At 34.2% G+C, this 27,040-nt stretch overlaps 1 protein-coding gene and 1 long non-coding RNA gene across 3 annotated transcripts in view; one reads left to right on the plus strand and one right to left on the minus strand.

Moving 5' to 3' along the window:
* Positions 1–8,437, minus strand: part of LOC141502347 (uncharacterized) — a 46,284-nt gene extending 37,847 nt beyond the window's left edge. The window contains exon 1 of the long non-coding RNA XR_012472497.1: positions 8,280–8,437. This is a non-coding gene — a long non-coding RNA (uncharacterized LOC141502347). The remainder of the gene's footprint in view (positions 1–8,279) is intronic.
* TWSG1 (twisted gastrulation BMP signaling modulator 1) overlaps positions 1–26,656 on the plus strand; it is a 73,306-nt gene extending 46,650 nt beyond the window's left edge. For both annotated transcript variants that reach the window (XM_074207028.1, XM_074207027.1), the window contains exons 4-5: positions 8,296–8,562; positions 22,011–26,656. In XM_074207028.1, the coding sequence (XP_074063129.1) occupies positions 8,296–8,562; positions 22,011–22,192 (449 nt within the window). In that variant the 3' untranslated portion in view covers positions 22,193–26,656. The remainder of the gene's footprint in view (positions 1–8,295; positions 8,563–22,010) is intronic.
* The last annotated feature ends 384 nt before the right edge of the window (positions 26,657–27,040 follow it).

Genomic DNA, 27,040 nt, shown 5'->3' on the forward strand with positions numbered 1-27,040 from the left:
ACAACCCTTCCAACAATGATCATTATCCTTTCTGGACATATTGGCCAGTCTGAGAGGTGTGAGGTGGTACCTCAGAGAAGCTTTAATTTGCATTTCTCTAATAATTAATGATTTAGAGCAATTTTTCATATGGCTATGGATTACTTTGATCTCCTCATCTGTAAATTGCCTTTGCATATCCTTTGACCACTTGTCAATTGGGGAATGGTTTTTTGTTTTAAAAATATGACTCAGTTCTCTGTATATTTTAGAAATGAAGGACTCTTATTTTTTTTGTGCATACCCAGATCCAGATAGTAGTCTGGGTCCCAGTTTCATGAAAAAGAGCTTTATTTCCATAGCAGAGCAGAGAACCTTCTCACAATTTCATGGCAGAGGAAAGTGGTTGTGGTCATTCACAGACCAGAGTACAGGCCAGAAGATCAGTCAGAGCCCCTCATAAGACCTTGAAGTAATAAGGTGTTGGGGAGAGGGGGGGGTTTTCCCTGAAAATAACTGAAAAAAAACCTCAAAAACTTGAGAAAGTGCATCCTCTACCCTGGAAGTAGAAGCATACCTTAATAAAGAGTTAAAATCAAGTCATAAACTGGAGAAAAATGAGCAAGCAACAGAAGGAAAAAAATCTGATGTAGACAATTACTTTGGTCCCATGGAGGATCAAAACACACACTCAGAAGATGACAAAGTCCAAGCTTCTGTATCCAAAGCCTCCAAGAAAAAATAAGAATTAGGCCTAGGCTATGGAAAAGCTAAAAAAAAAAAAAAGATTTTGAAAATCAAGTAAGGGAGGTAGAGGAAAAAGAATCCAGAATAAAAATTGGAAATCAAAGGGATGCCCAACAATTGGGAAATGATTAAACAAACTGTGATATATGATTGTAATGGAATACCCCTGAGTAAAAGAAATGACAAGCAAGATGGCTTCAGAAAAACCTGAAAAAACTTATGTGAACTGATGCTCGGTAAAATGACAGAACCAGGAGAGTGTTGCATGCAGTTACAGCACAATTGTCTGATGAAGAACTAAGAATGACTTAACTGTACTCAGCACTACAATAATCCAAGATAATCCAAAAGAAATAATAAACATGCCTGTCTACCTCCTTAGAATTGTTATTGTTTAAATACAACCTGAAACATGTTATTTTTTACTTTCATGTTTTTAATTTAAGTTTTCTTATACAAAATGACTAATATGGAAATGTTATACATATTTGCACTTGTATAACCTATATCAGTTTGCTTACTATCTCAGGGAAGGAGAGGGAGGGTAGGAAAAAAATAGAATTTAGAACTTTAAAACAGTTTGAAAGTGTTTTAATATCCAATTGACTAGAAAAAATTAAAAATATGTGTATATATTTTTAAAAAATAATGTCAAACGCTCATTACATCAGTGCAACAATCAGGGACAATTTGGGGCTGTCTGCAATGGAGAATACCATCTGTATCCAGAGAAAGAACTGTGGAGTTTGAACAAAGTTCAAGGACTATTCCCTTTAATTTAGGAAAAAAAAAACCCTGATATCTTATTGTCTGATTTTGTTATCTCTTATACTTTATATGTCTTCCTTAAGGATATGATTTCTCTCTCATCACACTTAATTTGGATCAATGTACAACATGGAAACAATGTAAAGACTGGCAAATTGCTTTTTGTGGGGGGTGGAGGAGGGAAGTAAGATGGGGGAAAATTGTAAAACTAAAAATAAATAAAATCTTTAATAAAAAAAAATAAATGTCAAGTCCTATTTATGACTTCAAAAAAAAATCAACCATATAATTACAAACTTGGAGAGGCCTAGTGTTCATTTCTGGATGCTGCAGGATCAATTCAAATTGGCAGTGGACTTGCTGCTAGAACCCAAATATTGTGAAAATCATCATTTAACTTCCACAAAAATGGACAAGAAAAAGACTCCCATTAATATTATCATCATTGAGACAAATGGGCTCTGGTAACTTGTAGTGGAATTGAGAATTCAAGGAGGCTGCTGAGATGGGAGAGAGCTCCTTCAAATATGCCTGGGTCTTAGATAAGCTGAAGGCTGATCATGAGTATGGTTTCATTATTAATGTGTAAATTTGAGACTAGAAAATATGTAACCGTTATTGATGATCCAGGACACAGAGACTTTATTAAGAATATGATTATAGGTACATCTTAGACAGGCCGTGCTGTTCTGATTATTGCTGCTGATATTACCGAATTTGAAACTGGTAACTCAGAAGATGGGCGATGGTCCAATGAGCATACCTTTTTGACCCACACATTAGATATGAAACAACTGATTGATGGTGTCATGAAAATAGATTCTACTGAACTCTCTATAGCCAGAAGATGTATAAGGAAATTATCAAGGAAATTAGTGCCTGTAATAGAAAACTGACACCTTGAATCTTGGTGTTACATCCTCCCCCCCCCAACTCATCCACAGGAATGGTTCACAGGAACTTGCTGGGTTCAGAGTAGGGAAGGTTGGGGATCATACTTTGTCCTGAGTCAGACCACTGGGAGCACTGCCAACTTACAGGTCCCCTCCCTGAGTTCTCTGAGATCCTAGAAAATAGTACTCAAGAGAGCAGCAGTAGAATCAAGAGCACAAAAGGCTCCACTTAGATATTCCCTCCAAAAATATGCAGAACCCAGTTCTAATATAAAAATCCAGGCAGGAAGCAGGCAGGAAGAATAACGAAACAGACAATGAAATAATCTACCTTAAAAAATATTTGATGATAAGGAAATTCAGGACACAAATCCAAAAGAAAGGAATGACTTCAAAACATCCACAACTCAAAGAAAAACACAACTTAGAAACAAATTCAACTAGAAGTCTCAGAAGAAATGAAGCAAGTTAGAGAAAAACAACCTGAAAGTTATATTAGTTACTTATTTTTTCCAATTACATGCAAAGATGCTTTTCAATATTCATCTTTTTTTAAACTTTTGAGTTCCACATTTTTCTACCTCCCTTTCCACATTTTCATCATTGGACACATAGACTGTGGTTAAGTCCATTACTACTGACTATCCATCTACAAGTGTGGTGGAATTGAGAAGTTCAGCAAGTAATCTGATATAAGTTATACATGTTTAAGATAGTTTCATAACAGTGAGATTGTGAAAAATTATCAGACCTAAAGGGGGGGGGGATATCATAAGAAAGAAAATAAGACCTAAAAGAAGTTTTAAAAAAGTGAAAATTGTCTACTTTGTCTTCATTCAGACTTCATAGTTTTTCTTCTGGATATTGATGGCATTTTCCATCACAAGTCTTCTAGACTGTCCTTGATCACTGAACTGCTGAGAGGAGCTAAGTCCATTATAGTTGATCATCTCACAATGTTGCTGTTCATGTGTACGGATGTTCTCCTAGTTCTGTTCACATCACATAGCATCAGTTCCTGCAAGTCTTTTCAGGCTTTTCTGAAGTCCACTATAACCACAACTATATCTGTTCGTCTAGTAGGAAGGCTGTTTTTATGATAATCTTTGAACTTAAGAGCAGTATCATCTCTCTGAAAAACCCTGTCAATAATTTTTATCATATGATTTTTTCCTTTTGAAAAAAAATCTCTGAATTTAAATTATAGTCCTAAAAACTCAGTATGAGTCAAAAGTGTGACATGGAAGATAAAAAAGTTAATACTATTCCTTGACTGCATTAAGAGACATGTAGTGTACATAACAAGGTCTGTAATAGATCTGCTTTACTTTGCCCTAGAAGTACTATATTCAGTTTTAGGCATCACATTATAGGAAAGACAGAAACAAGCCAAGTGAGATTATGTCCAGAAAACCAAGACTCCTGGCAGCCCTAATTTGTCAAAAAGAAAAAACTCCAGAAGCAATAGTAATTAAGTATCTTAAGATGTGAAACTATATGAGCAGCACTGTACATGAGAAAGATGATTTTTGGATACAGTTATAGAAGAGTTTTGTCAATTTCTTTATCAATCCATGGATCTGAATCTGTCATTTCTTACCATTTCACTAAAGTAAACTCCCTTTGTTCATTTGTTTGAGGGTTTTTTTGTTGTTTTTTTGTGTATTTTTTTTATAAGACAATGGGTTTAAATGACTTGGATAAAGTTAGGTAATTATTAAGTGTCTGAGGCCAGATTTGAGCTCAGGTCATTGACTCTAGGGTCAGTGCTGTATCCTCTGTGCTACCTTAGCTGCCCCAAATAAACTCCTTTTGAAAATTTTAGTGTGGTGGCAGCTAGGTGGCATAGTGGAGAGAGCACAAACCTTGGAGTTAGGAGAACCTGAGTTCAAATGCAGCTTCAAACACTTACTGTCTAACTCTAGACCAGTCACAACCCTGATTGCCTCCAAAAAAAAAAATTTAGTATATTGTGTGTGTGTGTGTGTGTGTGTGTGTGTGTATTTCAGATTTTTAATAGTGTATTTTGATTTACAAATATAAAAAATAAAGTTAAAATTTCTAAAGAAGGCAGAATTGTTGTGTTAGTCATTTTATTGCTATTACAATTCTCTTGGATTCAGAGGCAGAATGTGGTGATGGAAGTGTTATTAACTATGGCTTTTCATTTGATCAGAGTATGAAATGAGCAACATTGTTACAATAATATACTTTCAAATGTTGAAAGGTACAGATTATCTTAATATTTAGTCTAAGAGTGTGGTTTGGATAAGCATTCCCTCCTTTTAGCAAGATAGCAAGATTTCCTAATTCAGATAAAACTGTTTTTCAGAAATCTGTGAAGATTATAAAAATGTGTCATAAGAAAAAGAAACTGCCCACAGCTATAGCTTAGGAAACAATAAATTTTTTCCTTCCTTGTACCTTTTTCTGAAAAATTAGTTCCTCTTTTTAGTGCATTGTTGATGGAGCTATGAATTAGTCCAATCATTTGTAAAAGCAGTTAAAATTATCACAGTCAGCATATGTTTATTAAGTGCCTATGGTCAGGCATTGGGCTGGTCAGGCAGAAGTACAACAAATGAAGCAATCCCTTCTTACTCTGAGCTTACCTCAGAAGTGGGGAGAAAGCAAGTGTGTATAAAGATATATGCTGGGGGGCGGCTAGGTGGCATAGTGGATAAAGCACCAACCTTGGAGTCAGGAGTACCTGGGTTCAAATCCGGTCTCAGACACTTAATAATTACCTAGCTGTGTGGCCTTGGGCAAGCCACTTAACCCCATTTGCCTTGCAAAAAAAAAACATCTAAAAAAAAGATATATGCTGGGCAAAAATATTATGTTAATCTTAGGTAGTTTGGGAGGGGAGTTACTAGCAGCTGGGGGATCAGGAAAGATTTCGTTGCAGACAGTGGTATATGAGCTGCATGTTCAAGATAGAGAAGGGCTCATGGAGACAATCCAGGTCTGTAGAAAGATACAAAATTGTAGGATCTTTGTGAGGAATAGGGAGAAGGCCAGTTTGGCTAGATTGCAATATGTGAAAGGGAGATACTATCCATTAAAGCTGGAAAGACAAGTGGGGCAAATTGGATTGGACTTTAAAAGCTAAATAGAGGAGTTTATATTTTATCTTAAAGGCAATAGGAGGGGCAGCTACATGACTTAGTAAATAGAGCACCAACCCTGGAGTCAGGAGGACCTGAGTTCAAATGCAGCCTCAGACACTTAATAATTACCTAGCTGTGTGATCTTGGGCAAGTCACTTAACCCTACTGTCTTGCCAAAACAAAACCCAAAAAATGGCAACGAAGATTTTGGATTTCTTAGAGAAGAAAAACATGCACTTGAGGAAAATTGCTTTGGCAACAAATATGAATAAGATGTATAGGAGTAATGAGAAGCTAGAGGCAGGGAAACCATTTAGGAGGGTGAACAATAATCTAAGTAGTCTAGGGAATGATGCAGGCCTGAACCAACATGATAATCATTTGAATAGAGAGAAAGGATCAAATTCAAGAAAGGTAGAAATGATCAAATTTGTGGAAGAATTGCTGACTACTGTCAATAGGGAAGTTTGGGAGAATGAGGGTTTAGAGGAAAAAAACAATGAGTTCAGTTAAATATGCAAATAAAGCAGTTAAGTATATAAACCAAGAATTTCATTAATAGAAAGAACTATACCAAATTATTTATAGTTTAAATGTAAAGACTAACAAAATGACTTCTGTGGGAGGTGGGGGGGAGAAACAAGAATGGGTGAAAAATTGTAAAATTCAAATAAAATCTCTAAAAATTATAGTTTCATTTGTATGTGTGTGATAATAAAAAAAACTAGAAACAAAATCTAATTGGATACTGGCTAAAGAAATTGTGGTACATAAATGTAATGTATTTTTACTGTGCTATTAAAATATATATATTTTTTATATAGTAAAGCATGGAAAGACTTTCAAGAATTGAGGCAAGCTAAGTGAGCAGAGTCAGGAAAACTATAAATGAAGACTATAATGTAAATTGAAAGAACTACTTATAAACAATTAAAGAGGAATATTGCAGAATTAAAAAAAAAAACTAAACAAACCTGGCCCTAAAGAAGATACATGAGAAAACATCTCCCCTAACATTTTTCCAGAGATGAAGGTTTTTGAGAATTCTGAACTTCAGTGAGCTAAACTGATCTGACATTGCTCAGTATTAATGTACTGAGTATTAATACTCAGTATTAATATACTGAGCACCTCCAGAAGTGGGAAGGCCACCAGATTGCCCAAGTAGGTGCACACTGGCTTTGCTCATTTACAGCAGAAGTCTTCTGTGCTTATGAGAATGTGAGTGGTTTCATGGACCCTACACTTTTAGCCTTAGCAAAATAGATCTAATCATTAAAAATTGAAATTGAAAATAAGAATTTTTCTCAAAGAATTCCTCTTTGAAAGGATGGAAGAGAAGATACAGGGGAAAAAACTAAGTTATATAAAAGCAAAAGATATCAATCTGTTTTCAAAAATTAGTTCCATCTCTGTGGTCCTTGACATAATGAAGGTAGAGTAACCAAGAAATTATTTTTAAAAATTTATCATAAGTCTGATAAGTTTATTTTGTCAGATTTTTTCCTTAATTAAAAAAATGGGGTTATTGCTTCTTTAAAATTCAGAAATGACTTGAAGCTTTGTTTATAAAATAAATCAACATTTAAATGTAATTAATAAACATATGATTAGAGCATATTTCCATTCTGTATATATGGTCATTTTATGTACCTTTCAGAAAGCATCTTGTGGGAATCACCTGGTCCAGCCCTATCATTTTATAAATGAACAAACTTTTCCCATTTTGTTAGAAGACTATTGTAAATTTAATTCTATTCTGTACTAACTTTTAACTTCTTGCAAAATTGCCATAATTTCCCTGTTGTGGATCTCTATAGTATAATTCACAGACCTATTTTTTAAATTAATAAGAAATTGAATTTATGCGTGACCAAACATTCTGGAACAAATAGTAAATTTTTTTCTTAGGACTGTTGTGAGCTTAATTCTGCTGATCATAATATAAGTTAATAGAAATTATTGACAAAAGATCATTCCCAAGCAACATTCTTAATACATTACAGTCAAATATAAACTTAAAATTATAAGACCTCATTGTAATGAAGTGTCACTGGTTTCCCATCTATAATATTGTAGAATATCTAATGTAATCACAGACTCAATTAAGGAACTTAACTTTTATTGTATAGTAACCATTTTTTCATGCTACAGAATCTTAAACAATGTTACATTGTGCAACATAGGTAAGCCTAAACCTTAATAAACTTGCTTTTAAGTTATTTATGTGTTTTTCTATACTACTCAATCTGAGTATTAAATTTTAATTAAAACTTTGAATTGCATTTCTCTTTTCTTTAGTATCTTCCATAGTGATGTAGACCTAATAGATGGTTAATGTAAACATGATGAATTAATGAACTATCTATAAATTTCAAATTTTATTCTTCCCCACCACCACCGCCACCCTTTTACCCTCACTGTCCCTTTAAATTAGGAAATATCTAAATCAAATTTGTCTTAACCTTTTTAGTACTTTTAATTGGATGATTGATGAAGAAGATCAGTACATTTGTCCTGAAACTTATTCAGTTAAACAAGTATATATTAAACACTTCCTTGCATAAGGATTCAGATTGTGGTAAAAGCCTTTCAAGGAGCCTAGATTTTAGTACACTATTAAGCAAGGAACCTAGTTGATTGTTGAAACATGAATTATTATTTAATTTTGTAAAATATGAGATTGAAAGATTCAAGTTTTGAACTTTGAGAATTAAATGCAGTACATTTAAAAATTCTTCATATTTCATTAGTTTTAAAAAAAAATCAACAAATCACTTACCCTGCTTTCTTCTTAGGTATGTGCAATCCTCGAAATTACAGTGATACGCCTCCCACCTCAAAAAGCACTGTAGAAGAACTTCATGAACCAATCCCGTCTCTCTTCCGCGCTCTGACAGAAGGAGGCACCCAGCTGAACTGGAACATTGTTTCATTCCCTGTTGGAGAAGAACTTTCCCATCATGAGAACCTGGTTTCATTTTTAGAAACTGTGAACCAACCACACCACCAGAATGTGTCTGTTCCTAGCAACAATGTCCATACACCGTATTCCAATGACAAAGGTAACTAGCAAAATATTTTCTTTTCAATTAAATCTCTTATTTTTTTACTTCAGCTACAGAGCATGCATATGGGTTACAATTAGGAACAAAGTTGAGGGAGGGGTTGAATATTTCTATTTTGAGGATTGAAAATTCTTAAACAGTGATTTATTTTGTGTAAACATGTCCCCGAATGCTTAAATGACATTTCACGATGATATAATCAACTTAAAACATAATATTGTGGGAGACCTGTATTTTGTTCTAAATTTCCTCACCAAAGACTAAAACCTCATCCCAGCCAGCTCTCTCTACAGACTGGTCACTAAGAACTAAGATGATGATGATGGTAATAATGATAACAAAAAGAATAGGGGGCAGCTAGGTGGTGCAGTGGATAGAGCACCAGTCCTGGAGTCAGGAGGACCTGAGTTCAAATCCAGCCTCAGATCTTAATACTTACTTAGCTGTTTGAACTTGGACAAGTCATTTAGCCCCTTTGCCTTGAAAAATCAAAAAAAAAAAAAAGAATAATAGTAGCTAACATTTATGTAGTGCTGCTTACTATGTTCAAGCCACCTTGCAAATTGTTATTTCCTTTGATCCTCATAATAACCCTGATGGTAGATGCTATTATTATACCTATTTTACAGATGAGGAAACTGAGACAAACAAGGATTTAAGAGACTTGTCCAGAGTCACACACCTTGTAAATGACAGATTTAAACTCAGATCTTATTGTCTTTAAAGCCTAGAACTCCATCCTCTGTACTACCTAATTGCCCCTAAATGATAGTTGAACTTTACCAGTAATGTACAAGCAGTTTCTAGAGCAGCTAGGTGGTGAAGTGGATAGGGCTTTGGAATCAGGATGACCAGAGTTAGAATCTTGCTTCAGACACTTGACTCTTAGTAACTGTATGACCTTGAGCAAATCACTTAACCCTGATTGTCTTGTATCCACCATCATCTCCAGTTGTCCTGAGTCATATCTGGTCACTGGACCCAGATGGTTCTGGGGGAGAAAGTGAGACTGGTGACTTAGCACAGAACGTCCTCACTCAAATCCAATTCATATGATATGGTTTTCAAAAATGAAGGACAAACATTACAAGCAGTTCAAAATACCTTTGATAGATTTTAATACCTGGATGGGACATTAGAGAGTATGTAGGTATACTCTGCAAAGAATATAGTTTCATCATTGTATATGAAGGACAAATAAATATTTTGAATTTAATTTCATTGTTTGTCTCATGGAAAAAAATATAATTATCTTGGGGGGGTGTCTAGGTAGCACACTGGATAGAGCACCGGCCCTGGAGTCAGAAGTGCCTTGAGTTCAAATCTGGCCTCAGACACCTAACTGTGTGGCCTTGGGCGAGTCACATTGCCTTGCAAAAAAAAACCTAAAAAAAAAGAATTCTTTTAGCCTAAAAAAAAGTATAATTATCTCTCAAATGTTAAATTATATATAAATAATGTTATATATATATATATATGTATATATATATAATATAAATAACATAGCTTTAACTGTGTTGCCCATCACTAATATCCATTTTATGTGAACTACTCCACTTAATAGATATTTCTGTAAAATTTCCTTTTCTTATTCAGTAGAATTCAAAATGGTAAATCAAAATGTTATGGTATGTTTCTTTCCCTTATCATAAAAACCTCCCCTTTTCTAAATGAGTTACACATTTTCCCTTAAGAATGAGTTATGCATATTGACCACTCTCAACAATACCATGGGAGTAGCTAGGTGACACAGTGGATAGAGCCCTGGAATCAGGAGGACCTGAATTCAAATCCGGCCTCAGCCAGTTAATAATTTCCTAGTTGTATAACCTTGGGCAAGTCACTTAACCCCATTGCCTTAAATAAGTAAAATTAAAAAACAAAAGCAAAAAACACCAGGAAGATCACCCTGCTTGGCCCCTTCCTGGTGTTCCTAATCTTTACCCTGCTCCTGCTTCCACTGATGGGAAGCTTCTTTTTTATTAAAGATTTTTATTTATTTTGAGCTTTACAATTTTTCCCCTAATCTTACTTCCCTCCCCCCACCCCCCACAGAACGCAATTTGTTGGTCTTTACATTGTTTCCATGTTGTACATTGATCCAAATTGAGTGTGATAGAGAGAAATCATATCCTTAAGGAAGAAACATAAAGTGTAAGAGATAACGAGATCAGACAATAAGATATCAGTTTTTATTTCTAAATTAAAGGAAATAGTCCTTGGACTTTGTTCAAATTCCATAGTTGTTTCTCTAGATACAGATGGTATTTTCCATTGTCCCTGATTGTTGCACTGATGGAATGAGCGAGTCCATCAAGGTTGATCATTGCTCCCATGTTGCTGTTAGGGGGCACATTGTTTTTCTGGTTCTGCTCATCTCAATCAGCCTCAGTTCATGCAAATCCCCCCCAGGCTTCCCTGAATTCCCATCCCTCCTGGTTTCCAATAGAACAATAGTGTTCCATGACCTACATATACCACAGTTTGCTAAGCCATTCCCCAATTGACATTTACTTGATTTCCAATTCTTTGCCATCACAAAAAGGGCTGCTATGAATATTTTGTGTAAGTGATGTTTTTACCCTTTTTCATCATCTCTTCAGGGTATAGACCCAGTAGTGGTATCGCTGGTTCAAAGGGTATGCACATTTTTGTTGCCCTTTGGGCATAGTTCCAAATTTTTCTCCAGAAAGGCTGGATGAGTTCACAGCTCCACCAACAATGTAATAGTGTCCCAGATTTCCCACAACCCTTACAACAATGATCATTATCCTTTCTGGTCATATTGGCCAGTCTGAGAGGTGTGAGGTGTTACCTCAGAGAAGGTAAGCTTCCTTTTTAAAGGACACCCAAAGGCATTCCATAAAAATACTTTACTTCCTCCTCTGGATTCAAGTGAACTACTGATGACACCACAGAGGCCTCTTTGAAGGGATTTGGCCACAAGGTTATCAGAGAAACCAGGTCTCTACCCTAAGGATCTCCCTCCATGCAAAGAACCATGGAGATGATTCTTATCCCCAAGAACAGAAATGTTGCAATATAGACTGTGGGAACATGTGCCAGGGAAACATTGAAGGAAGGCATTGTCTGCTTATCCTCCAAAGACTTTGTGTCATGCCTTGCAAAATGCATGAGTATTGTTCACATAAATACTGCAAGTCTGACTGTGGCCAGTTCTGTGTGGCCCCCTCCTAGCTCAAAACTTCACCCAGAATTCTGAGGATCCTGCCCTTGAAAATTTTACTGAGATTTCATTCCCTGAAATACTTCCAGTTTCAGAAACCCATTTGAATTAGGTGACCTGATGTTCCAAGAGCTTCCTAACTACAGGAATGGCTGGACTTCAGTGACCTCCTGGGGTTCCTGACCTTGATGAGTGGTTAGCCCTACTCACTGGCCCCTCAGTTCTGCCCCCCTGCTCTTCCAGGTCCACTTTGGGAAGGGTAGAGATTTTTCAAGCTGTTTTCCTCCCCTATAAATTCTGGGAAAAAGTGAGTTATTCAGATTTTTTTCCCCCTGAGAATTCTCAGGTCCACAGTAGTGCCCTGATATATGTAAACTGTCTTGCTTCTGCAATAAGCAGCATTTTTTCTATGATAGTACTATAAAAGATTTAATTTAATTTCTTTTTATATATTGGAAAGTCAGTGTAAGATCCAAATCTTATGATCATCATGCCCTAAGCCTATACTAAATTTCCAGAAAAAGGAACACTTAATTTTGGTAGATGTTAAACTTCATTAGAAGTAGAAAATCAAAACTACCAACTCAACTACAAGATCATTTATTCTTTTGGAAATAGAGCTACCACAAGCAACTCTAAAGGAAGCTTTTGACAGTACTTGTAATCATAAATTCATCTGCCTAGATATAGTACTTGCTACTGAAGTGCTGATGAAGGAAACCTTAAACCTGAAAAAATTGAGGATTTTATGATAGCCATATATAACTGACTTCTGTTATCATTAAACATTAAACATTAACTATATGTTTCTATATGCATGATACTTAATAAAGTGGGATAAATTGCCATAGACCATACTCAATAGTAGTTTATTTTGTGAGGCCTACTTTTCTTTTGGTGCAAGATTGAACACCATCTCCCATTGCCTTGCAAAAACAAAACAAACAAACAAAAAACAACATAAAAAGATTGAACACATTTGCCAATTCTATTATCCAGTTCCTAGTCATAGTAGAAAGGAATTCTCATGTTTGAAAGGGGATAGGAGCCCTGGTCACAGTTTCAGGGAATGAAGAATGAACTAGGGCTCTAGTTCTAAAGCAGAAAGGACTTACATTTGCAAGAGAACAGAGGTTCTTTCTGGCTAAAGACTAGAACACAGACCAGGAGAGCAGTGACCTCTTCTCAGCTCACAGTAGCACCATCTTTGGAAGCATCCAAACTTAGATACCTTCCAGAATCTGCTGTGAAAACAGTAAGGCAAACAACCTTAAGCTTTTAGACAGTGCCACCACTCGTCTCTACCCCCTAAGTTGAGAAGTGCCCAACTCTAACATAAAGTTCAATCAAGAAATGAGGAAAACAAAGAAACAAACAAAAAAAGAAAGTTCAAGATACAAATTCAAAAGACAACAACATGAAAATATTAACAAGGAAAGTCTCTAAGAATCATGCTAATTAAACAGCAGCCCAAAAGGAATTCCTTAAAAAAAGCTAAAGAAAGATGGAAAATTATGTTTAAAATGAAATTGTGGTCAAGGAAAATTGGAAATAGAAATGAGAGCAATACAAGAGAATTATGAAAAGACAGCATCTTGGTAAAAAAGACACAAAAACTGAAATGCTGAAGAAAATAATCACTTTAAAAAATCCAGAATTGGGGGCAGCTAGGAGGCACAGTGGATAGACCACCAGCCCTGGAGTCAGGAGTACCTGAGTTCAAATCCAGCCTCAGACACTTAATAATTACCTAGCTGTGTGGTCTTGGGCAAGCCACTTAACCCCATTGCCTTGCAAAAAAACCCGAAAACCGGAATTGACCAAATGGTGAAAGAGGTACAAAACCTCACTAAGAAAATAATTCATTAAAAATAAGAATTGATCAAGTGGAAGTTAATGACTCCATGAGACATTAAGAAAAAATAAAGCAGGGCAGCTAGGTGGAGCAATGAATAGAGAACCAGCCCTAGAGTCAGGAGGACCTGAGTTCAATTCTGGACTCAGACACTTAACAATTACCTAGCTGTGTGGCCTTGGGCAAGTCACTTAACCCCATTACCTTGCAAAAAAACTAAAAAAAAGAAACAATAAAGCAAAGACAAAAAAAATTTTAAAAAGATAATGTGAAATTCCTCATCAAAAAATAATTGACATGGAATCAAATAGAGATAATATAAGTATTACTGAACTATAGTCATTCCTCAGTTGATGAATGTTCAAAGGATAATAACAGGAATTTTTTCAGAAGAAGAAATCAAAGGTATTTTTATTTCTAATCTATCCATCTATTTATTTATATATGTATATAAAATTTAGACATTTAAACGCAAGACTCTAAATCAATGTTGACTAGATAAATGCAAATTAAAAAAATCCTGTGGTACCATCTCACATCTACCAGATTGTCTAAGGTGATAGAAAAAGGAAATGACAAATGTTGGAAAGCATAGAAAAAAATTGGGACACTAAGAACAGTTGGTACAGCTGTAAACTGATGGAGAGCAACTTGGACCTTTGCTCAGAGGGTTATAAAACTGTGTATACCCTTTGATGCAGCAATACTACTAAGTCTGTATCCAAAGAGATTTTTTTATAAAAAGAACCAATATGTACAAAAATATTCGTGATAGTAATTTTTGTGGTAGCAAAGAATTGGAAATTGAAGACATGCCCATCAATTGGGGAATGGTTGAACAAATTGTAGTATTTGATTATGATATAATATTTGTGTTCTATAAGGAGCAATGAGCAGGATGGTTTCAGAAAAACTTACATGTATGAACTGATGTAAAATGGATTTCGTAGAACCAGAAGAATATTGTTCACGGTAACAGTAATATTGTATGACTTAGCTATTCCCATTCATACAAACATCTAAGACTATTCCAGTGATTAAAAGACTATCTACTTCCAAAAAAGAATTGATGAAATATGAATGCATATTGAAGCATAATTTTTTTTAGTTTATTTTTCTTGGGGTTTTTTGAGGGTGAGGTAGGCATTTTCTTTTGCAATATGGCTAATATCGAAATTGTTTTATGTAATTTAATGTCAAATTGCTTTCTTTCTCAAGGAGGGCAGAGGGAGAGATTTTGGGACTCAATTTTTTGGGGGTTGGGGTTTCAAGGCAATGGGGTTAAGTGGCTTGCCCAAGACCACACAGCTAGGTAATTATTAAGTGTCTGAGGCCAGTTTTGAACTCAGGTACTCCTGATTCCCGGGCCGGTGCTCTATCCACTGCATCACCTGGGGACTCAGTTTTTAAAAATGAAAGTTAAGGGCAGCTAGGTGGCGTAGTGGATAAAGCACCGGCCTTGGAGTCAGGAGTACCTGGATTCAAATCCAGTCTCAGACACTTAATAATTACCTAGCTGTGTGGCCTTGGGCAAACCACTTAACCTCGTTTGCCTTGCCAAAAAAAAAAAAAAGAAAAGTTAAAATTGTTTTTACGTGTAATTGGGAAAAGGAAAGATTTTCAAAAAATTTAAAAGAATTACTGACTACCTAAAAACCATGAAAAAACCTCAAGTCTAGTCATCTTCTTTCAAGAAATTTTAAAGAAAAACCTACCTAGATGTAATAAAACTGCAGGACAAAGTAAAAATTGAAAGAATCCACTGATCACTTCCTGAAAGAGATCAGGAATATTATACCCAGATTTCAGAGCACATGTCAGAATGACAATATTGCAAAAATACAGAAAGAAACTATTTAAATATTATGAAACCACAATTAGGATCAAAGGAGACTTAACAGCTACCACACTAAAGGAATGGAGGGCTTGGAATAAGATATTCCAGAAGGCAAAGAAGTTAAAATTACAACCAAAAATAACCTCCCTAATAAAATTGAGTTTAATCCTGCATTAGGGGAAAAAGGCTCTTTAATGATATTGAGAACTTTCAAGCATTCCTGATGAAAAGATCAGAGTTAAATAGAAAATTAGATATTCAAACACAAGACTCAAGAAAAGCATAATAGGGTAAATGAGAGAGAAATCATCAGGGATTAAATAAGACTAAAGCATTTATATTCCTATAAAAGATGATCATTAGTAGGACAGTTAGAAGAAATATACATAGATAGAGGTATGAGTTGATTATTTTGGGATGATCTGAAAAAATGGGTAAAGTGAGAAAGAAGATTGCATTTGGGAGTAAGGGGAAGAGAGAGGAAGAATACTGAAAATTACATAAAGAAGATACACAAGAAAGAGTTTTTATAGTGGAAGGGGAAATGGGAGGGAGTCAAAGCTTGAACTTACTTTTATTTAAACTGGTTCAAAGAGGGAAGAATATACACTCAATTAGATATAAAAATCTAATTTACCCAAATTTTTCCCACATGAAAATAGGAGGGGAAGGAGATAAGAGATAGGATGATAAGGAGAGGGTACATTAAGAGTGGTAGTAGTCAAGAAGCAAAATAGATTCTTGAGGAGGGACAGGGTAATAAAAAAAGTAAAAAGGATAAACAGATTAGAGGGATATATAATTAGTAATCATAATTGTGAATGTGAATGGAATGCATTAACCCATAAAACAAAAGAGATCAGAATGGATTAGAAATAGAATATACAATTTGTTGTTGACAAGAAACCTACTTGAAACAGACACCCACAGATAAAATAAGATCTGGAGCCAAATCTATTATTACTTCAACTGAAGTAAAAAAGGCAGGGTAGTAATCATGATATCAGACAAAGCAAAAGCAAAAGTAGACCTAATTAAATAATTCAAAGACCTAATTAATAGGCAAAGAAGAAATGCTACTCAATTCCTTTTATTTTATTTTTTTTTATAAGGCCAGCAGGGTTAAGTAACTTGCCCAAGGTTACACAGGTAATTATTAAGTGTCTGAGGCCAAATTTCAACTTAGGTCCTCCTGACTCCAGAGCCGGTGGTTTAGTCACTGTGCTACCTAGCTGCCCCACCCCCGCTCCATTCCTTTTATGCACAAATATGGTGCTGATACCTAAACCAGGGACAATCAAAACAGAGAAAAATATAGCCTAATGAATATTGATGCAAAAAAATTAAATAAAAATATCAGCAAGGAGATTACATCATTATATCACACAGATTTTTATACTCTGAAGAGATGGGATTTATAGCAGGACATGCAGGTCTGGTTTAGTATTGGAAAATCTATCACCATAATTGATCATAGAAATGACAAAATCAACAGAATCATGATTATCTAAATAGGTACAGGAAAACCTTTTAATAAAATATAGCACTCATTCCTATTCAAAACAATACAAAACATAAAAATCAGCAAAACTTTTCTCAAAATGACAAGTTGTATCTATCTAAAACTCTCAGCAATCATTACCTGTAAAGGGGATAAATCAGAAACTTTAATGAGATCAGGTGGAGCTAGGAAGTCCATTATCATCATTTTTATTCAGTATTATACTCAAAATGCTAGCTATAACCAACAAGAAAATGAAAATTGAAAAAATAGGAATAAGCAATAAAGAAATAAAACCATTACTATTTATAGATAAATATGATGGTATAATTAGAGAACCCAAGAGAATGAACTAAAAATCTAGGTGAAATAATTAACAACTTGAACAAAGTTGAAGAATAAAAAATAAAACTATGTAAATCATTAGTGTTGAATTGTACTTGGTACTAGGCCCCAGATAGCTGTTAGTTACTTCCATCTTAAGGTGTCCATGATCTGACCTAGTTTCTTTACACACCATGGCAACTTATCTGAAGTTTATTCAGAAAGATGAGGAGCAATATGGTGTTTGTTTCACAACTGGAATGTGTGGTCATCTAGCTGCCACAAGAATGGTTGTCCCCTCTGGCATGTCTGTTTATTCCCTTAGAAGAGCATCCAGTTCTACCTCCAGTATGATATGAATTTGTACATTGTAGCAGGCCAACTTGTAAAGCAATTCTCAGTCCATTTTGTCAGGTTGATTATTGAGCTAAGCTTTGGGCCTATAATTTCTGTTTTCAAAGAAGTCAATTCCCTCCAGCATATGCTGGCATTTCTGAGATGGATCAGTAGGCAGAATTGATGCTCCAATTTTGTACAATTGAATACATAGTGCAGAGAGGGTCTCAGATACCCCTTTTCCCTCTATGTTGTTGATAGGTCTGAAAGAAGATGATCCTCAGATGTCCCTGAGCCTCCAGATACTCTGGTGGGTCTAATCACCTTTGGTACGATGTTGCAGGTTCATGAATTGAGTTGTGAAGGAATCTCAAAAAACTGTCTTTCAAAAAACCAAGGATTTGACTGCAAAGCAAATACAGAAGATGTTTGTTTTTATCAAGCCAGCTACATTTGCTCGGCAAGCACAACTGGTTCAACCACTGGGACAACCTTTTATTTCCAAGCTGGTTTCTGCAGCCTGTTCAAAAGATTGACAAGAACCTGACTGATTTGGGGAATTACAAAGGGAGCAATGACCAGTAACTCTAGAAGGATCCTTGAGCTCCACAGGGGTCACTTTGTCTATTGCTGTTGGCTTACTGGAGGGAGGCCAGGCATGGTAGTTGGAGAGGAACTGATTTGTTCCTGGAGTTACATAAAGACAGTATGTCTCATGAAAAAGGCATTCAAATGCCATGAGATACTTACTAATTGTACTGCTCCATGCTTAGCTTGTACCTGTATCTAACTGGCCTTTTAGAGAGTAGGTTTTGTGCAGATCTTACTGAGAATGTTGACAGTGAATGTACTATGGGAGACTGAAAAGAAATAGAAACTCAAATCATTAAATTAAGAATGAATCTAAACTACAAGGTTACATGATGTCAGTTTTTTACCTTGGCAATTCAACTCCTGTTTGCTTCTGTTTACTTATTTGTAAAACTGGGATAACATTTTTGTGAGGATCAAATGAGAAGATGAATATGAAGCACTTAGCATAGTATCTGGCACATAGTATTGTATAAACATTAGTTTTTATTATTACAGGATTATTTTAAATTTGAAAACAGTGTCTCAGGAAATATTTAAATTCTGCAGAAAGGATCCACCTCAGATATGCCAGCATATACTGGAGGGAACTGATTTCTTTGAAAATAGAAATTATGGTCCAAAACTTAACTCAATAATCAACCTAACCAAGTGGATTGTGAATTGTTTTACAAGTTAGTCTGCTACAAAATACAAGTTCATATTGTACTGGAGGTAAATCTGGATGTTCTTTCAAGGCAGTTTTTCCTTCATAAATTATTCTATTCACCAGGTATTTACTTAGATTACTGAACTAACCATACTGTTGTTCAATAGAACACTGATTTGCTGAATCACATGGCATAAAAAGGAATATTGACAATAAAAATGGTTTGTTACATGGATATCCACAATTACATACATTATATACTCATACATATATGTTGGGGGGAGCTATAGATACATTTGGATTTATGGCATAAGAAAATTAAATTCATATTAATCCTGGAAAAAATAGTGTTTCTATATATTACCAACAAAACTTAGCAAGAAGAGATAGAAAGAGAAATTCCATTTAAAATAATTTCAGACAGTATAAAATGCTTAGGAGTCTACCTGCCAAGACACACCCAATATGTAAATGAATACAATCCAAAACACTTCACACAAATTAAGGTTGGAAAAATATTAATTGTTCATGAATTCATGAGTCATTGTAATAATAGTCATTAATAATGTCATAAGAAAAATGACGATTCTATCTAAATTAGTTAACTTATTCAGTAACATACCAGTCAAAAGAAATATTTCATAGAACTAGAAAAAAATAACAAAATTCATCTAAAAAAGCAAAAGCCCAAGAATATCAAGGAAATTAATGAAAACCAATGTGAGAGTAGTCTAGCAGTATCATATCTTTAACTATAATGGTAATTATGTACACAGTGGTTAAGAAATAGAGTGGTTGGTCAGTGAAATAAATCAGGTAAATGATATACAGTGGTAAATGACTGGTAATCTTACTATCCTTAAACCCAAAGATCCCAGCTTTTGGGGCGATAACTCACTAGCTGAGAAAAACTGCGAAAACTGAAAAGTAGTCTCTCAGAAATTTAGACAGAGGCAAACATCTCGCACTCTGTACCAAAATCAGGTCAAAATGGGAACATGATTTAAACAAATTAGGAGAACATGAAATAAATTACCTGTCACATCTGTGGATAAGGGAAGATTTTAGAACCAAACAAAAGATAGAAAGGATCATAGGAGATAGAATAGATAAATTTGATTACATGAAATTAAGAAGTTTTTGCACAAATAAAATCATTGCAGCCAGAATAAGAAAGCAGGAAACTGGATCAGGCTGAATTTTATGCATACTTCTATGATAGACCTCATTTCTCAAATGTAAAGGGAGCTGAGCCAAACTTCTGAAAATAAAAACGATTCCTAATTGATATAAAAATTTTAATGATAATTTTCAGAAAAAAACACATCAAAGTTGTGAATAGTCTTATGGGAAAATGCTCTAAATCACTAATAATTAGGGAAAAATCAAGAGTCCATCTTATACCTCTCAGATTGGCTAACATGACAGAAAAATTAAATGACAAATGCTAAGGAGCAGGTGATGCTCTAATGCTCTGGTGATGGAACTGTGAGTTGATCCAGCCATTCTGGAGAACAATTTGGAACTATACCCAAAAAGCTTTAAGACTGTATATACCTTTTGACTTTGTAATGCCATTACCAGGTCTGTATCCTGAAGAAATCAAAAGAAAAGAAAAAAAGACATCTATATGCACAAAAATATTTATTGCAGTAATTTTATAGTGACAAAGAATTAGAAAATGAGAGAATATTCATCAATTGGGGAATGGCTGAACAAGTTGTGGTACATGATTTATGTTGGAATACTATCTTATTACAAAAAAATGACAAAGGGTGATAGAAAGTGAAGGGCACAGAATCAAGAGATTATTGTGTAAAGAACAGCACAATGATGATCAGTGGTTAAAGGCTTAATGCAGTGATCCAAGACAACTACAAAGGACTCCTGATGAAAAATGCTCTACACCTCTAGAGAGAGAACTCATGAATTTTAGGTACACATTAAAATCTGTCAATTTTTACTTTATTTTTCATCTCTTTTTTTGACAATATGGTTAGTATGGAAATATGCTTTACAGGATTTCACATGGATAATGGGTATCATATTGCTTGCCTTCTCAGTGAGTGGGAGTAGGCTTTGAGGGTGGGAGAAGGTTGGGAACTCAAAATTCTTAAAATGAACTAATTGTTTTAAATACCTGAACTTGTGTGTAGACCTCAGCAATTATTTATTATAAGCAAGTAAATGTGCAGGAATGCAAAATAAAAACAAAATTGTACTTGTCTTCTGGGAGCTTGAAATTGAAAATAGCAGAAATTCAGTAAATATTTGTTCATTGAAGATTCAGAGCAATATTACAGAAGACATATTGAAGATATAGAAACATCAATTTAGTTATATTTCCCTTAACTAAGATTTAGTTTTGAATAGTAACATATCTTTGGAAAAGTAACATTTCAAAATGTAAAATTGAAAATCAATATTCACCCTCAACCCACCCCTTCATGGAGGTGGAAAGTCCCAATAGTGTGAAAACTTACACGAGTTTTTTTAACCTTTTCAGTGTGTTGATTAGTTGATTTATTTTCTTCTCTAATACTGTTTATTATTATATTAGAAGTTGGGGGGGGAGAAAATACTTTTAACATGTTAATGTTAAAAAACAGGAGACATCAATAAAAACATTTTTTAATCAATTGGTGGCACAAGCAGTAATTTTTTAAAAATGTTAATTTTATTTACACATCCATTCCAAACTGAAGGAGAACCTTTGAGATCAGTGAGGACTCTTGGGCAATTAAATGTTCACACTGGAATTTCTGTCTATACCACAAGTTTTCAAAAGTGTTATCCACAGACCCGTGGGAAATCCCCAAGACCCTTTCTTCTGAACTAAACTAGTATTCTGAAAAATTAATACTGACTACTTAAATATGATGCCCTTTGACCATTTGTTTGGCATAACACTAGAACCCAGCTCATATTCACTGATAATTTTCTGCTCTTAGGTTAGGGTTGTACTTAAACTAAATAAGAAGGCCTTCTTAGACTCATGTTGCATTGGAGACACTTGACTTTCTCCTGTTGTAGGACTGCTGAGTAGATTCATGGAACTTGAATGGAAGAATTAGCATAAATGAATATTAAATATTATTATTATACAAAGCATTGCTATTTTTTATTTTACTTTCTCCTCATATCCTGTATCTTTTTTGTTTCCAGAACACATGTGTACTGTGGTATATTTTGATGATTGTATGTCAATACATCAGTGTAAGATCTCTTGTGAATCCATGGGAGCATCTAAATATCGTTGGTTCCATAATGCCTGTTGCGAATGTATTGGACCAGAATGTATCGACTATGGCAGTAAAACTGTCAAATGTATGAACTGCATGTTTTGAAGAAGGTAATGGAGTTCTTTAATAATAAAGTATTGACCAAAGTCACCTTCATTAAAGAGAAAGAGATGGAAACACATCAGTTGGTGAAGTATATCTGTTTCATCAGAATGCTAATAATTTGGAGAAAAAATAAAAGAGTTTTAAATATTTGTCACTTTAAAAAACAACATTGAGTAATAATTGATTTTCCTATGATGTTTTAAGTTTCCTTTTAATTTTAGGAAATCGTTGAGCATAATGATCCATCTTAATTGACCTATTGTTAATTGTCAATGAATTTTTGCCTTAGAATTTATCTAAAATCTTAGTAATTTATGCAAGAAGTATAATTGAAGAATTCACTGAGGCATCTCGTATTCTTGTCAAAGACTGATGGATGCCAGGATCTGCCAGTACCCTTAACTTTTTGTTTTGAAAATGTTAGGAGACAGACCTTAGAGTAAGTTTGATTTATTTTGATAATTACTTCCCATATATAAAGTTTCCTTTTTAAAACTTAGAATTGCACCTATTGTAGAATGCTCAGTTTTTATATTTATGTACATTATATATCCTATCCTTTTCCTTTATTTGTAGTCTGTTAGAAGCACAGGAATTATTTAATACATTTATTTGAATTTTTACATAAAAGCCAAACCGATGTAAATCTTTTACAAAATAAAAGATAACATGAAGTAAGAATATTATTGAGAGCATGCTGAATAGTAGTGAAAATATTGGTGGATTTCAATAAACACTTAATTGAAACAAAATTCCTTTATGTGACTTAAGAGACCAGTTTGTATAAGAATTCCTAGCACTGGAAGGGGAGGTGAATTGCCAGGCAAGGAAATATATAATTTCTTTGAACCTAATTGGGATAACAAGACAACAGTTTGCATCAAGGGAAGGGAGAATGGAATATGCATTTAAATAATGCATTTATATAATCTCATTTGATCCTTACAACATCCCAGGGAGGAGGTAGGTACTATTATTAACCCCATTTTACAATTGAGGGAAACTGAGACAAATTGAGGTTAAATGACTTTGTGTAAGTTCATCTAGCTAGTAAGTGTCTAAGGCCAGATTTGAACTGGGAATGGGGTTTGGGGACAGAGTGAACCACTAAAAATTGGAAGTTTGTTGGAAGATGGGAACAAGACCACAAATAGTTTAGTGCAAAATATGACCCCATTTTGAATGTACATGAGTAGAATCAGGGTAATGGAAAGAATAGAGAAGAAAAAAATTGTATCAAAAGGAAATTTAGGCCTGAGTATGTTTGGGAAAGAAGGTTGAGGGATATAATAAGGAAAATTGAGATTAGGTTACTTAAAATAGTTTTGTTCTACTTTTAAAAATTTGATTCTAGCTTATATTGCTGTTGAATAAGCATTGTAATCAAGGGCATAAAAAACATGGTGTAACAGTTTTCAATAAGGTATTTAAACATGTCACCTATGACTTTGAGGTTTCATGACTGTCTGGTTGTCAAAAAATTTACAAAGGTTTTAAAAAGGATTCTCATATAGGAAATAAAGCAAAATCCCATAGTACACTTGAGTCATTTTGTTGCTCTTTATGTAATATTCTGATAAAAAAAAAGCCAGAACATTATTTACTTGAAATGTGCCTGCCCACACTTAAAGAAAATCTAAACCTTCGAAATAAAATAAATAATTCATAGTGCAGAGAAGACTCTTAGTTTTTCAAACTGCTTAATTATAACTTTCCTTTAGTAGAAAAGTCCCTTATTGCATCTAAAATATGATTTTATTTATTTAACATTTAGAGGAATACTTATCTTCTGTATGTCTTCTCATATAGTTATATTCATCTTAGATTTTTGCAATCGTCATTTGCTTGAACTTAAGTTGTCTTGAGTTTGTGTATATATTTTTGATCAAGTATCACAAAATTAAAAGCCTTATTGTCTTAATGTTTTCCACTGACATCAAGTTCATCATCAGAATCTAAATGGGCTATGAAATAAGCAGTATTTGGGGCAGCTAGGTGGCACTGTGGATAGAGTACCGGCCCTGGAGTCAGGAGGACCTGAGTTCAAATGTGAATTCAAAAACTTAACAATTACCTAGCTGTATGGCCTTGGACAAGTCACTTAACTCCACTGCCTTGCAAAAACCAAAAAAGAAAAAAAAGAAGGAAGCAATAATTTAAGGTAATTTACCCTTTTATATTTTATAGAGAGAGAGCTTATATTTAGGATATGAGCTTTTGGTTTTTAGGTAGCCAAACTTTTCCCTGTCATTTTGTACTCATCATTTCATCCTGGACTTTGTATTACAATAGAAGCTTGTAATTGTGGCCTAAATATATTTAAGAGTAAAAGATGATGAGTAACATCTTTTAAAAAAAGACCCAATTTGAATTTAATAGGTTTTCACCATATTCAACTATTATCTTCAGTCTGAGGGTCTGTTTTTATTGCTCACAAGAAAAACTATAAGGAAATTTATGGCTATTTGCTGTTTAAACTTCTTCCACAGAGGAAGCTCATACCTTTGGAGATTCCTTTTTGCTTTTGACTATATCCTTCATGTTGTCATCTGCATTAATTTCATTTAACACATATATGTTTTTCAACTGACCTTCCTCATTTTTAAATACTTGATAAAACATGCTTGTGTATAAGTAGTTTTTTAAAAATTTTCATCTTGGGGCAGCTAGGTGGCATAGTGGATAAAGCACTGGCCCTGGAGTCAGGAGTACCTGGGTTCAAATCCGGTCTCAGACACTTAATAATTACCTAGCTATGTGGCCTTGGGCAAGCCACTTAACCCCCATTTGCCTTGCAAAAACCTTAAAAAAAATTTTTTTCATCTCTTCTGAGTTATTCCACATTGCTCTTTTTCGAAGCCCTATTTTGTAATGGTGATTTCTTTTCATAAGTCAATTTTAATTGATGAAATTTTCCTTTTTTACTCTATTTGCCCATTAACAATTATTCTTTGAATTATTCATTTTTGTGATGAAATTTTTTAAAATTTATTTTGGTGGGGGCGGCTAGGTGGCACAGTGGATAAAGCACTGGCCCTGGAGTCAGGAGTACCTGAGTTCAAATCCGACCTCAGACACTTAATAATTACCTAGCCGTGTGGCCTTGGGCAAGCCACTTGACCCCATTTGCCTTGCAAAAAAAAAAACTAAAAAAAAATTATTTTGGTGGGTGGAATAAATATGAGTATATAAACCTCTACTGTTTATCTCATAATTGTTTTCTGATTTTTAGATAATAGATTTTTTAATTTTGACTTTAAAATATAGGTAGAAATAACATAAAACTTATTATTAATCCTGAAGGTACTGCTTAGCCCCTCTGACACTTGACATTAATTACAGTCTTGAGAACCAAATTCTTGTATATTGAAGAAGTTTTGATACTGTTTTTATATTTTTAAATGTTTTCTTGTTTGCTGCTAATTTTTGATAGTTAAATAATCTAGAAATAAAATCCATAGATTTAAGTGAGTTTTATTAAAAGGAGGGATTTTCATACTACCAAACTTTGCTTTTAAGGACAGCTTTTCTCTCATTTGCTTGATTCGGGCATTCTGCTTTTTATTGAAACTATGGTTATTATTTGAGGAGCCAAAGGAATTCCAGTATATTTTTATAAGACATGACATGGATCAAAGAAAATCATTTAGATTTATGACTTCTAAGGTAAAGGAAACTAAAACAGTTGTTCTGTTAGGATCATGGTTCATTTAATGACTTTTCAAGAGCAAAGCTAATATCGGTATGAGAAGGCAAAAGAAGAGAGGAAAGAGGTTTGACACTAATAAAAATTGAGTATGAAAAAGTTCTTGCTTTAAAGAAGTTTAATTCATTCTGTTCTCCCAACTGTGTATTGTGTATTCATGCTGTTAGCAACATAAAATGTATGGTTTTTGCCTTTTTATCCCTGTAAACAAATGTATTTAATTAAAATATTGTAATATATTGAAGTTGTGGTTTTTCTTAATTCTAAAATTACATACCAAACTAATCTTTTGTGTGTGTGTGTTATTTTTATTTCCCTTCTCCATTCCCAGTAACACAATTCTCTGTCACCCATTATATTATGTTAGTAAATAGTTTTCTCTCAGGCTTATGCAACATATTTAGAAATGTCCTTCCTGAAAATCTCCCTGGATAAGGGGTATTGGAAGAGTAGATTTCAAATGTTTTCCATATTTGAATATCAGATTGCCTATAGGAAATTATTTCAAAAAGCAAAACTCCTAAAAAAGGGGGTCATCAACAAACCAAGAAATGAAAAGGAGTACAAATCTTAAAAATTCAGCTAACACATTTCAACCAAACCATTAACATGCAAATACAGTAAGCTTACTGAAGAACTTATCAAAAAATGAAGGAAGCCCATTGTCTTGCGCCCCCCCCAAAAAAAGCAAATGACATTTGACAATCCATCAACTTCTAAGAAAAGAGAAACTCAATTTAATTTATGTATCACATGATTAGTCTATCCTTAGCTGGGGGGGGGGGGCTTGGGTTTTAGAAATATTTAGAATTGTGGTAAAATAGAGAATTCTTATTCAGTTTGCTTTCATTAAGCTTCACTAATTCAATGACTGATGATTATATATATATATATATATATATATATATATATATATATATATATATATACACATATATTGTCGGGCCCAGACTGTTTATATCCCTAGTACAGAAAGCTCTGGAGCTATGATTGCTGAGCACAATCAGTGATATTTGAAAAACTGTACAAAAAAGAATGATTATTGGACAATAGCAAAGACATGGTGATCACAAAAGACATTGTGACTTTATAAAGAAGGTCATATAACAGATATACCAAATATATACTATATGTAACATATA

Source organism: Macrotis lagotis, chromosome X (assembly GCF_037893015.1).
Source record: "Macrotis lagotis isolate mMagLag1 chromosome X, bilby.v1.9.chrom.fasta, whole genome shotgun sequence".
Classification (NCBI taxonomy): domain Eukaryota; kingdom Metazoa; phylum Chordata; class Mammalia; order Peramelemorphia; family Peramelidae; genus Macrotis; species Macrotis lagotis.